Below are 12,901 nucleotides of genomic sequence, written 5' to 3' on the forward strand. Positions count from 1 at the left end.
AAAAAAAAAAAAAAAAAAAGATTTAAATTTCTAGCGGGGTGCCAGTGGCTCACACCTGTAATCCTAGCTACTCAGAAGGCTGAGATCTGAGGATTGCTGTTCAAAGCCAGCCTGAGCAGGAAAGTCTGTGAAATTCTTATCTCCAATAAATCACCAGAAAACAGGAGTGGCGCTGTGGCTCAAGTGGTAGAGCACTTGCCTTGAGCTGAAGAGCTGAGGGACAGCGCCCAGGCCCAGAGTTCAAGCCCTAAGACCGCCAAAATTAAAATAAAAACATTTAAATTCCTCAAGATTTGACAGGATTTTCTAGGAGTGTTCTTGAGCTGTTAATATCCGTATAGGTCCCAGGCCTGGATGAGGGGCCGGCCAGGAAATGGCTCCTTAGGTTTTTCCATGCATGGATATATTGAAGACAGGAAAATTCAAATTGTGTTCCCCTTTAAATTGCTAGTTGGTCGGTAGGTGGCACCCAAGAGCAAACTAATCCCCCATTTCTGCCTAAGGAGATTCTCTAGAGTGGATAGACGGCAGCTCTCCGAGGATGGAGGGAGTGAAGGGTGGGAAGGAGACTCAGAGATCTGGGAGACAAGAGTCCACTTTCATACTTCCCTAACACGAACTTATCAAATAAAATCAAAGATGCTCGGATAGGCAATGACACCTTCATACACCCGGGTTCCAGGCCTGAACAGCAAGCTAGGGAAACTTCTCTGAGGAGACAGATACAGGGCTGGGGTTGGGGTCCCCCCACTTCCCTTCTATGAACTTATAAAAGCCCAACTTTTGTGGGGAGTGAGAGCGGAACTGGGGTGTGAGCTCAGAACCCCAGAAACAAGCCCTCTAGCTCCTCTTGCTTTATTTTTCTGATAGGGTGTTCATTGGTTTGTGTACTGGGACAGCCATGTTCACTAATCCTATGTGTGCTCTGTGCATAGCTGGCATCACAAGCATGCCCCACCATGCCCAGCCTGTGGGTTCAAAAGCGGCCTCACTGACTTTGCCCAGGATGGTCTAGAACCATGATCTCTCTTATTTGCTGAGTAGCTGGGATTATATGCATGAGCTATTGAGCCTGGCAAAAGAAAAGTATTTTAAGTAGTAATTCCACCTCAAGGTATTTTATTATTGTTATAAACATTGTTCATTAAGATTACATATAACTCTATACAGAGACTATTTAAGCTTTTAGCTTCTTATAGGATTTATTTTCATTTTAAAGTGGCTTTGTTTTGTTTTTGTCAGTCGTGGGGCCTGTACTCTGGGCCTGGGCACTGTCCCTCAGCTCTTCAGCTCAAGGCCAGCGCCCTACCACTTGAGCCACAGCGCCACTTCCGGCTTTTTCTGCTTATGTGGTGCTGAGGAATTGAACCCAGGGCCTCATGCATGCAAGGCAAGTACTCCACCACTGAGCCACCTGCCTAGCCCCTAAAATAGTTTCTTGATGCAAGCATAAAAGCCATTTGAAAGCCTGGTGTCTGTGGCTTATACCTATAATCTTAGCTACTCAGGAGGCTGAGATCTGAGGACCGCAGCTTGAAGCCAGCCTGAGCAGGAAAGTCTGTGAGACTTAAGCTACTCAGACAAAAAAAACCCAGAATGGCACTGTGGCTCAAGGAGCAGAGTGCTGACCTTAAGCACAAAGACGCTCAGGGACAGCAGCCAGGCCCAGAGTTCAAGCCCCAGGACCACCACCACCCCACCCACCAAAAAAAGCCATTTGTTGAACCTCTTAGCTAAAATGGGTATTAACGAGTACTAAGTATTGGAAATTTGAGCGATCCGGTAACGATGCTTTATGAGGACTGTGTGATCGTCCCCATTTCCAGACCATCTCTGCCCTCACGGGAGTCCCAGGATTTACTGTTTTCTTGTCTTATAGCCTGAGCCAGGACCTCCAGACAGCGGCATTGATCCTCCCGGGCCGCAGTTGAGAGTCTAGTTGGAACACGATTGGCGCTAGAATTCCCCGAGGTCAGAGCGTGTGGGTTTCCTTTGGTTGCTGGTCTTTCTGGCTCTTTTCTCCATTTCACCTCTGGCTGTGTGGCTGAATTCATCAAGTATCTTCAGTGTGCTTTGCTGTAAGCATTCGGGGTTGGCAGTTACTCACCAAGCTGCCACAGAGGGGCGGGGGGGGGGAACGAGGGGGTCCACCATCCTGCACCCCAGGCTGGATTTTGTTTCAGTGCATGGCTGTGGTTCAGCTCCTCGCATTTTACCTGGCATTTTCACTGCATGCAGGAGCCGAGTTGGTCTGTGGTTTGGCGTGTGCTGCCTCTGCCTGGTTGTTGCTGGTTGTTCCAAGCTGGGCTACGTGGGGAACCAGCTGAGCTCTTCCCTAGGCTCTCAGTGAGCTGCGGAGATTGACTCCCTTGCTAACCATGGGCTCCGTTCCGGCTGCACCCTTTTACAAACCTTGTGCCTCTTTCATACACCTCCAGCGGCTCTGCACTCAACTCTGCTTAATGAATATGTGCTGGAGAAAGAACCCACTGTGCTCTCTCTACCTTTTCAGTTCTTTTGCCCCTAGAGATCCATTTCATGTTCTCTTAATGTTATTTTAGCGCCCAGCACGAGTGCGTATACCTATAATCCCAGCTACTCAGGAGGCTGAAAACTGAGGATCACAGTTTGAAGCCAGCTCAGGCAGGAAAGTCCATGAAATGTAACACCTAATTAACCAGCAGAAAGCCAGAATTGGAGCTGTAGCTCAAGGGGCAGAGTGTCAGCCGTAAATGAAAAAGCTAAGGAACCACACCCAAGCCCTAAGTTATTTTCCTATCTTTGGACTTTCGGGTTTTTTGCTCTGTGGTTTGTTTTTGGTTTTTTTGTTTTCCTTTTGTCATTCCTGGGCACTGTACTGGTGCCTGGCTCTATCGATTCTTGTTACTGTTATCAAGTATATTCCCCACCTTATTTTTCCCTCGATAATAAAAACATTCAGTGCTGTTCCATTTTCCATCATGACTCACCCTGCATCGAGATCTTGATTTAAGCCGGGCGCCAGTGGCTCACGCCTGTAATCCTGGCTACTCAGGAGGCTGAGATCTGAGGATTGAGGTTCAAAACCAGCCCAGGCAGGAAAGTCTAAGAGACTCCTATCTCCAATTAACCACCAAAAAACTGGAAGTGGAGGCTGGGAAAGTGGCTCAGTGGTAGAGCGCTTGCCTTGCATGCATGAGGCCCTGGGTTCGATGCCTCAGTACCACATAAGCAAAAAGAAAAAAGCTGGAAGTGGCGTTATGGCTCAAGTGGTAGAGCGCTAGCCTTGAGCTGAAGAGCTGAGGGACAGCGCCCAGGCCCAGAGTTCAGGCCCCACAACTGGACCAAAAAATAAAATAAAATCATGATTTAAAGTTAGCCTCAGGACACCAAACAAATATAATAAAGAGATGTATAGGTGATTTTATTTAATTCCTTACCAATCAGATGTCACAAAGGACAAACTCAGCAAATTAGGCAAGTTGGCAAATCAGGAGTGCTAAGAGGCATCGACAGACAGGTGCAAAACTGGCCAGCATTTCCATAGCAATGGGCAGGCAGCCTTCAGTGGACAGAATGTGTCTGCACTTCCGCAGGCCAGGGATTTGCAGAATTATAAATTGCTGTAATTTATCACATTGTGAAGTAATGCAAAAACAGGCTTCAATCCTAACTCATACTGCCAACATAAATAAACACATCAGCCACTGGTGGCTCACGCCTATAATCCTAGCTATTCAGGAAGCTGAGATCTGAGGATTGAGGTTCGAAGCTGGACCAATCAGAAAAGTCCATGAGACTTAACTCCAGTTAATCTCCAAAAAGCTGAAAGCGGAGCTGTGGCTAAACTAGTAGAATACCAGCCTTGAGCACAAAAGCTTGGGGACAGCGCCAGGGCCCTGAGTTTAAGCCCCAGGCACACATTAAAAAAAAAAAAAGACAGACACACAGACAGGCAGACAGGCAGATGGAAGATCAGCTAACCCCAACAGAATAAATAATCCAGTCCAGGGATGGACCACCCAGTAATCTTTTAGCTACTTCAAACTCTAAATTTTCCTTTATGTATAGACTCATATATGTATTTATTTCTATTTTTTTTAACCCGTCCTGGGGCTTGAACTCAGGTCCTGGGCCCTGTACCTGAGCTCCTTTTGTTCAAGGCTATCACTCTACCACTTGAGCCACAGCACCACTTCCGGCTTTTTCCGTGTATGTGGCACTGAGGAATCGAACCCAGGGCTTCATGCATGCTAGGCAAGCACTCTACCACTGAGCCACATTCCCAGCCCTCCTGTAAATTTTTATATGAAATGCCCTCCGTGACACTTGCCTATTTCGCCTTTAGGGTTGTCTGGTTGGGTGAGGGGCTGAGGAAGCCAGGGGTGAAATAAAGGTTATGTTACCTTTTTTTTTTTTTTTCCAGTTCTTACAATTTACAAAATGGTGCTTCGGTTTTGGGCTTGTGGCATGGATGGCCTTGGGTATGAGAAGCTGCGCCCTAGGTCCATTTACAGGGGCAATTTTTGTAACTGGTGACAATTGGAGAAAAGTGGAATCAAATTGAGTTTGCTATTGGTGTCAATAATCCTCCCAATCTATTTTTGATCCACCAAAAAGAGTCTTCCCAACACCTCTCCGCAGAATTGCCTCAGTGTGTGAAAGACACAGAAAGACAGAGACACACAGAGCACTGGAACTTGAATTCAAGGCCTCAAACTTTTGCTGTTTTGATAGCTTATGGATAGAGCTCTGCCACCTGAGCCATGCCCCAAGATTGGCTTTTTTGCTTTTTGGGAGATAAGAGTGAGGATTTGGCTGGCTCAGCCTCTTGACTAGGATGCCAGGCATGAGCCACCTGGCAGATACCATTTCTTTTTTTTTTTGGGGGGGGGGGCGGTCGTGGGGCCTGATCTCTGGGGCTGGGCCCTGTCCTTCAGCTCTCCAGCTCAAGGCTAGCACTCTACCACTTGAGCCACAGCGCCACTTCCGTCTTTTTTCTTTTTGCTTATGTGGTGCTGAGGCATCGAACCCAGGGCCTCAGGCATGCAAGGCAAGCGCTCTACCACTGAGCCACCTTCCCAGCCCCAAGGAACCATTTCTGATCAATGTGATTGGCAAAAATTAGACACTTGCAGGAAAAGCTGTTCCCACGTGCTGAACATGTTCCCGGGGGTGGGGGGTGGAGATTGGGAAGCTCTAGGTTCAGGCTGCTTGGGCACGTGAGTCTGAGGTGTGGTTACGGCCCTGGATTGAAGCAGGGGAGAGGGATCCCTAGCACTTGAATCCTAAAAAGCCAAGGACTACACAAGAACGGGCCCGCCCTCTGCGTTCCAGAGGCCGCCAAGGTTCCGGGTCTCCCCAGGATCCCGCTGCAGGCTTAGAAGACACAAGGACAGGAGCACAGTAGATGTAGCTACACACCCAACCCAGCCCTGCTTAAGAAGTCTCAGGAACTCAACCTGCGGTGACCCGGCCTGACAGTGCCCAGACCGTGTCCACACGCAACCTGAAAACCAGCTAGGAAGTTGGAAGCCCATCTGCTTCAGGGACGTGAATACACACTCCCCCCAGGCCCACTGGGGAGCTGTTCTACCCCACAGGGCCCCACATCATCTCTCTAGAACCTGCCACAAGATCCAGCTCACCTGCAGCAACTTTAATCAAAAATTCAGATTCCCAGGCCTGTACTCCTAGCTGCTCAGGAGGCTGCAATCTGAGGATCATGGTTCAAGACCAGCTCTTATCTCAAATGAAGCTGGAGGTAGGGATGTGGCTCAAGTGATTGAGGGCCAGCCTTGAGTGAAAAAGCCAAGGCCCTGGCCCTCAGCTCAAGCCCTAGAACCAGTACACACACACACACACACATATACACACACAGACACACACACACAGACACACACACACACACATGCGTACCCTGCGGAGTGATAGAGCCCACCGCAACAAAGTTGTTAACAAAGAAGCAACTTTATTGAGGGGGTTGCTACACAGACCTGTCAGGGCTGCAGCACAGGCTCGGGGGCTGATACTGTGACCCCAAGCGGCCCACATCCTGGGCTTTTAAAGGCAACACCCAGGCGGTCAAGCCTGGTCACACGCAGGTGGCCAATGGAGTTACAGTCTGCCTTACTGTAGCTGTTTAAACTCACATATCACTTTGGCTTGAATTTGGCAGGTAAAAGGTGGGGTTTATATTTTGGCATCCAAAAGGCTGGGTTTCTCCCCCTAAGTGGGTGGTTGAGCAAGTTGAGCAAGATTTTTTTTGGGGGGTGTCGGTCATGGGGCTTGAACTCTGGGCCTGGGCGCTGTCCCTCAGCTCTTCCGCTCAAGGCTAGCACTCTACCACTTGAGCTACAGCGCCACTTCCAGTTTTCTGGTGGGTTATTGGAGATGAGAGTCTCACGGACTTTCCTGCCTGGGCTGGCTTTGAACCGTGATCCTCGATCTCAGCCTCTTGAGTAGTTAGGATGACAGGCGTGAGCCACGGACACCTGAGCAAGGTATCTGTTGTACCAGTCAGCCTTTAACAGAAACCGTAAGGGTGTGGGTCAGGTTGTCAGGGGGATGGGGACCAGATGTTTCCTTCCTGCCGGAGCTAGGCCCAGAGAGCCAGGATGCGGCTCTGTGATTCAGGGTGATTTTTCTAGCTTAAACACTGTCTCACCTAGTGAGTGAACATGGAGTCGAAAACGGCCTCCACTAGCTCAACATGAAGCTACTCCAGCTCGGGCCCCTCTCAGGGTCCACCTCAGCCCGCTCTGACTTGCTCCCGAGATAGGGAGCAAGGGGTAGGGTCGTACTGGGTGTGCGTCCCCATTCATTTCACGCTCCCATTCTCTCTTGCACGAATGGCATCAGTGCATTTATAACACGAGGGCCCCGCAGCAGCAGAAGGGTAAGAACCAGGGTCCAGCAATAGCCGAATCAGGCTCGTCATCCATGGGGACCAACTAAACCAGGCCTCAGACCACCCTTGCAATGCTTCACGCTTTCTCTGCCGCTCGTCCAGCCTGTTTGGTCTTTACCACCTCGTTCCTGGCTCATTAAGGTACTGACGTCAGGTGTGAGAGCAGACAGTGGCGTAGCCACAGGCTTAGAATGGGGGTTGAGTACTGGATTTGGGCTGATTGGCCTGGGAGGAGCTTCACGTCTGTTCTTTGGCTAGTGAAGAGGGAGCCCTCCTTTATCTTTTCCACTTTCATAATACCTCGGTCTCCAAATTTCACCATAGCTCCATTGGGAGTCTAGAGGGTTTTAATTCCTATAAAAATACCAGTACAGACCCGGTTGATGCTATCCTTAAAATGACTACCTCTAAATACGTCACTGGTGCCATGATGGCATGGAAGGCCCCCGTTGGTTGCCAGTGCCCCGGAGTTCTTGCCTCCTCCATTACTGACAGGGAGGCCGTCTCTTGGGGGGGGGGCTAGCCGCCCGACAAGTGTATCTAGGTCCTTATCCTTTCCCCAGCCGTGGTCTCACATCCCCAGTAGGAACAGTAGTACTGTCCGGGCTGATCGCACGATGAGGACATATTCAGACTCACATAAAAGGGACTGTAAGAGTAGCAAGGATCTACGGGCACCTAGGCGCACACTGTTACATTACACTGAACACTTTGGCGGTTTACCACCTCTACCCGTTGAATGGTTCATACACTAGTTACGGTGCTAGTCTCTAATTGCCAGATTTCCCATGTGTAGCTCTGTGTATATTGTGGGGCACTATTGAGCCCCCTGCTTTTTATTGTCAAGATGGTGAGGAATAAAATCATTGTCTTAAAAGTCTTCTCTTGAAAGGTTTTGCTGGGTCCCGCTGCACGCTCCATTTGTCCCCCGACGGTAGATTGGCAGTTTTAGATCCAGGCCTTGATGCCGTCCACCTTGCCACTGTCACAAGGATCGAGGTGTGGGTCCCCTTCTACCCAGGAGACAAGAGCTCCTTCTGATGCCACCTAACCCACACGAGGTCCCAGCAAGAAGCTGTGTTCCGGAACAGGTAGCTGGATCGCACGAAGCTGAGTCGAAGGCTGTGTGGTCTGTAGGGCCTGTAAGGACTGGAGTAAACATCTGGCTAGCGATGTCAGCAATAACCTCATCTTTAAGCTTGGGCCCTCACGGGGGCGGTCTTCCCGAACAGGACTGCATAAGGAGGCCTTTCAAATAGGGAGTACATCTTGCCCTGAGCAAAGCCACTGGTAGGAGGGCTGTCCAGTCTTCGCCAGTCTCTAAGGTCACTTTAGCTAGAGTCTCCTTTAAGGTCCAATTCATTCTCTCGACCTGTGAACTCCGGGGATGGTAAGCACAATGTAATTTCCGATTAATCCCCAAAAAGCTTGCTCAATTGCTGAGTGACCTGAGACCATTATCTGACCCCAAAGCCATTGGGAATCCAAACATAGGCATTATTTCTTCCACTAGCCTTTTGGTAACCACCTGAGCTGTTTCTGTCCTGGTGGGGAAAGCTTCCACCCATCTGGAGAAAGTATCTACAACTACCAATAGGTGCCGGTACCTATAGTTTCCCATCTTGACTTCAGTGAAGTCCTCTTGCCCTATGGCGCCCTCTGCTGTCCACTTTCAGTGTTTACATTCTGACAAGTCACACACCTACCAGTCACGTCCTATAAAATAAGAGTTCAAGTTAGGCACATAATATTGTTAATTAGCTCGTATAACCTAGGTCTTTCCCGTGTGTCCCCTGGTGTATGTGGTGCAGGAAGGCCTCTCCAAAAGTCTGGGGCAGGATGATTCTTCCATTTTGGGTTAAGTCCATTGTCCTCTCCTCTAAGTGTCAAAGCCTGTATGACTTGTAGATCTTGTGAATAGCAAGGGTCCGGAGGACCTTGGCGAGGTCCTTTCCTGCCGCTTCCCAAGCTGCCCGGTGCCTCTAGCGTCTCTCCTTTCTGGTGTCCTGGGTAGTGGATGACAGCCAGACGGCTTGCAATACATTTAAAATTTCAGTTTTATTTCCTTTTAAACTGCCTCATGCACATGTACTGTGGCAAAGGTCTAACGGCTGTTACTGTAGATGTTCACGGCCAGACCCTTTCCCAGAGTTAGGGCCTTGCTTAATGCCACCAGGATCCATGCACTGGAAGGCAAACAGGCTGGCTTATTGGCGAGAGGGGATGCTAAAGAAAGCATCCTTGAGGTCTAAGACAGTATAACCGTACATACGTTTCTCAGTAGGCAAGAGGCTCAGAGAGTGTACGGGCTGGGCACAGTGGGGTGGATATCTTCTTTTGTGTACCTCCCGCTGGTCCTGCGCTGGCCTGTGCCAGGCTTTTTGTTGTTGTTGTTGTTCTTTTGGTTTTGGTTCTGGGGGTTTTTTGGCGGGGAGGGGGTCAGTCGCAGGGCTTGAACTCTGGGTCTGGGCGCTGTCCTTGAGCTCTTCCGTTCAAGGCCAGCGCTCTACCACTTGAGCCACAGCACACTTTCTGGTTGTCTGGGTTTTTGGAGATAAGAGTCTCACAGACTTTTTCTGCCAAGACATTTCCTACCCGGACTGGCTTTGAACCGTGATCCTCAGATCTCAGCCTCCTGAGTAGCTAGGATGACAGGCGTGAGCCACCAGCACCCGGCCTGCCAGGCTTTTTTACTGGGAGTAACGGTGTATTCCAAGATGATTTGCAGGGGACGAATATGCCTGCATCTCTCAATCAGTCCATGTGGACTTTTATTCCCTTTTTGGCTTCTGTAGGGAGGGGGTATTGTTTGGCCTGTGCTGGCTAGGCGGAAGCTTTTAACGGTCCTACTCCAGGAGTCTGGTGAGCAGCCAAGCCAGAGGGGGTTACCTCCACCCATAGTTGAGGGAATTTTTGTCTTAAATCTTGTGAAAGCTGGGTTTTTTGTTTCCTGCTGGTCTTTTATCTTCAGTGCAGATTCATGGGCTAAGCGCAAGGTCACCTGGATCTTTGTCTGGGGATGGGGGTCTGGTGGCCTTCAAAGCTAATTTGTGCCCTTAGTTGATGCAACAAGTCTTCTCCCAGCAGTGGGTTGGGACAGTCTGGTATTACTAGAAAGGAATGAGTCGTTGTCCCCCCCCCCCCAGATGCACAGTTCTCTTGTTGTCAGGGTTAAGGCCTGGTCCCGCCGCTCCTGCACTGGTGCTTTGTCCTTCGGTGCTCTACCCAGGGCTTGCTGTAAAACTGAAAATTGGGCCCCGGTGTCTGCTAAAAACTGTACTGGTTTTCCCTCCACTTTAAAAACCCTGGGCTGGGGAGGGAAGTCAAGCCCTGACCCCCTCAGTGACCCCCTAAGGTGAGGGCCTCTGCCTTTTTCTTGGGGTTAGGGCATTCCTTGGCCCGATGTCCCTTCCCTTACGAACGGCACCCTGATCTCCATCCAGTTTCCCACTTACCCCCCCTTTCCGGTCCGGTTTTCCCGTCCTAGTGTCTTTCCCTGTCTCCCTTGTACTCTCCCCTCTTAGCCGGTTATTTCTTGTCATTTCTCTCCCATGTCTGGGCAGGTGGGTCACACAGGCTAGATTACTGGCCATGGGTTTTGGGAGCCTGTGGATGGACTGGATGTTCTCTGAGCCTCCTTTAAACGCTCCAAAAGTCAGCTGGGCTCCCAGCCCGTCCTCTGATAAGCTCGCTTTCCTCAGAAAGATCCATTGGTTTACGGGCAGCCGGGAGACCTCCCACAATAGAGTCTGGAGAGACCTTTAGCCGCTCCCTCCGGCAGCCTCACTGGGATCCCAGGCAGGTCTCAAGAGGAAGGACATCCCTGATATGGCCTCGTTGTCGGTCAGCTGTCCTTGTGCATTGAGGGCCAACTTCCGGGCTTCCGGAAGTAAAGAGAAACTGCAAAGGCTGGTGGGCATCAGCCCAGGTGGGCTGGTGTGTTATAAAGATGGGCTCAAGCCGGGCGCCGGTGGTTCACGCCTGTCATCCTAGCTACTCAAGAGGCTGAGATCTGAGGATCGAGGTTCAAAGCCAGCTCCAGCAGGAAAGTCCATGAGACTCTTATCTCCCATAAACCACCAGAAAACCGAAAGTGGCGCGGTGGCTCAAGTGGTAGAGGCTCACCTTGAGCTGAAGAGCTGAGGGACAGTGCCCAGGCCGATGCTTTACTGAAAATGGGGGGGGGCTTCTATCTAATTCTATAGATAGATAGAGGGAAAAAAGGGGGTATAAGCCACAAGGGAAGGAATTTTGGAGTTTCCTTAAAGACTGTTTCCCCTCCCTCTCCCTCTCTGAGTTGTTCTTTTTTGAGTTCTTTTTCTGTTCCCTCTCTCTCCTCCCCATCCCTGGGTCCTGACCACATGGCCTGTAGCAGGGACTGTTGGGGGGGGGGAGTTAGGGCAGGGCAAAGAGGCCACTGGGGTCTCCGAAGGCTTAGGCAGGGGAGGTCTTTCTTTTAAAGCCAATATTGAAGGGGTCTTATTACCTGGGGGGTAAATAAGACTTGGGCCAATTTGGGGGTTCCTCCACTAGCTATCTCCAGGTTACAATAGAGGGGACTCCGTCGGGGTGTCCCTCTGGGCCAAAAAGTGCTGCCTGGATGTGATGGATTTGGGCAAGAGCAAAAGTGCCCTCTGCAGCCACGCGGTGTGAAAGGTGGCCACTCCAGTGACAAAAGGCTTATCAGCTTTGGGGGATACACTTTGTCTCCTGATTCTTTTGCTTTTTCTTCTGGAAATCTTGGAAAGGAAGTAGGACAAGGTCTAGGGGTGTCCCGGGAGTGAACTCACTGTGTCAAGTAAATCCACTTGCCAACCCAGCAAGGAAAAGCAAGAGCACTGAGACATGGCAGACACGGCTACACCCGGATCCAGGAAGGATCCCCAAACCAAACACACTCTGCCCTGTAGTCTATTCTCCCCACAAGCAGGCCCTCGGCCCACAAGGACCCCAGGACCGCCGGGGTCCAGGGGTCCAGGCGAACCCTGCAGCGTCGGGCCTCGTCTGCCCGCCGCCTCCCTTGGCCTTTCCTTTCCAGGTCCTGGTCCACCGTGCTTACCTCGAGGCTTTCCTCCCAACTTCTCTCCAACAGCCGAGGGCCGGCCGGGGACCCCAGGATGGAGCGGCTTAGAGCTCTGTCCGGGACGGGATCCTGGAATTGCAAGTTGAGCAGCAAGATACTTGTTTCACCGCTCAGCCTTGAACAGAAACAACGTAGGTTGTTAGAGGAATGGGGACCAGATGTTCCCTGCGTGCCGGGAACTAGGCCCAGAGAACGAGGATGTGGCTCTGTGGCTCAGGGTGTCTTCTCTACTCAAACACCGTCTCACACAGTGAGTCAAGATGGGGTCGAACAAGGCCTCAACTAGGGTCAGAGCTCCACACGAAGTTACCCCGCTCGGCCGGTAAGCCTCCCGGCCAGCTGGGGACCTCAGCTCCGCCCAGACCGGCCCCTCCCGGCCCCTCCCGGCCCGGAGTTCCCGCCACGCAGCGGGCCCTCCCCCTCTCCGCCCAGACCCAGCCCACTTCCACGCCAGGCCCTGCGCCTCTGACACCCCTCGTCCAGAGCTGGCTCCTGGCCGGCCGGGTCCCGGGATGGATGTCAAGGATCCTTCCAGAGCCCGCCTCCCGGGGTCCACTTCGAGTCTGGCCTTTGATTAACCAGGTCCCGCAGCATTCTCAGGTGGGCGGGGCTGCCGGCCCCGCCCTGCCTGGCTGACCCCGACGTGAAGATCTAAATACGGGGGGGGGGGACCCCTCGGGTCTCGCCAGGCCCCGGCCCCGCCGCTCCTCCGGGGTGGGGCCCGCGCGCGCCGAGGCCCCCGGGCACAAGGGGGATGCGCGCTAGGATGAAAGCAAAGCCAGATGCCTGGCCGGGGCCCGCTGGGTCCAGAACTTTCTCGGCATGTGCGTTTTTCGGCCGGCGGCTCGGGAGCCGTCGCTCGGCCCGGCTTCCTTTCCTTGAGGCGGCGGGGGCTCGAGGGGAGCCGCGGGCGGGGAGAGGCGGGCAGG

General features: G+C 51.7%; 2 protein-coding genes across 2 annotated transcripts in view; both read left to right on the top strand.

Annotated features, from left to right (window-relative positions):
* LOC105991630 (zinc finger protein 64 homolog, isoforms 1 and 2-like) overlaps window positions 1–2,350 on the top strand; it is a 33,557-nt gene extending 31,207 nt beyond the window's left edge. Inside the window, exon 8 of the mRNA XM_013024298.1 lies at window positions 2,239–2,350. Within this exon, the coding sequence (XP_012879752.1) occupies window positions 2,239–2,350 (112 nt within the window). The remainder of the gene's footprint in view (window positions 1–2,238) is intronic.
* An 8,367-nt stretch (window positions 2,351–10,717) lies between these two features.
* LOC105991631 (zinc finger protein 64 homolog, isoforms 3 and 4-like) overlaps window positions 10,718–12,901 on the top strand; it is a 12,644-nt gene continuing 10,460 nt past the window's right edge. Inside the window, exon 1 of the mRNA XM_013024300.1 lies at window positions 10,718–10,817. Within this exon, the coding sequence (XP_012879754.1) occupies window positions 10,718–10,817 (100 nt within the window). The remainder of the gene's footprint in view (window positions 10,818–12,901) is intronic.

The sequence above is a fragment of the Dipodomys ordii genome, unplaced genomic scaffold, assembly GCF_000151885.1.
Source record: "Dipodomys ordii isolate 6190 unplaced genomic scaffold, Dord_2.0 Scaffold75, whole genome shotgun sequence".
Taxonomy (NCBI): domain Eukaryota; kingdom Metazoa; phylum Chordata; class Mammalia; order Rodentia; family Heteromyidae; genus Dipodomys; species Dipodomys ordii.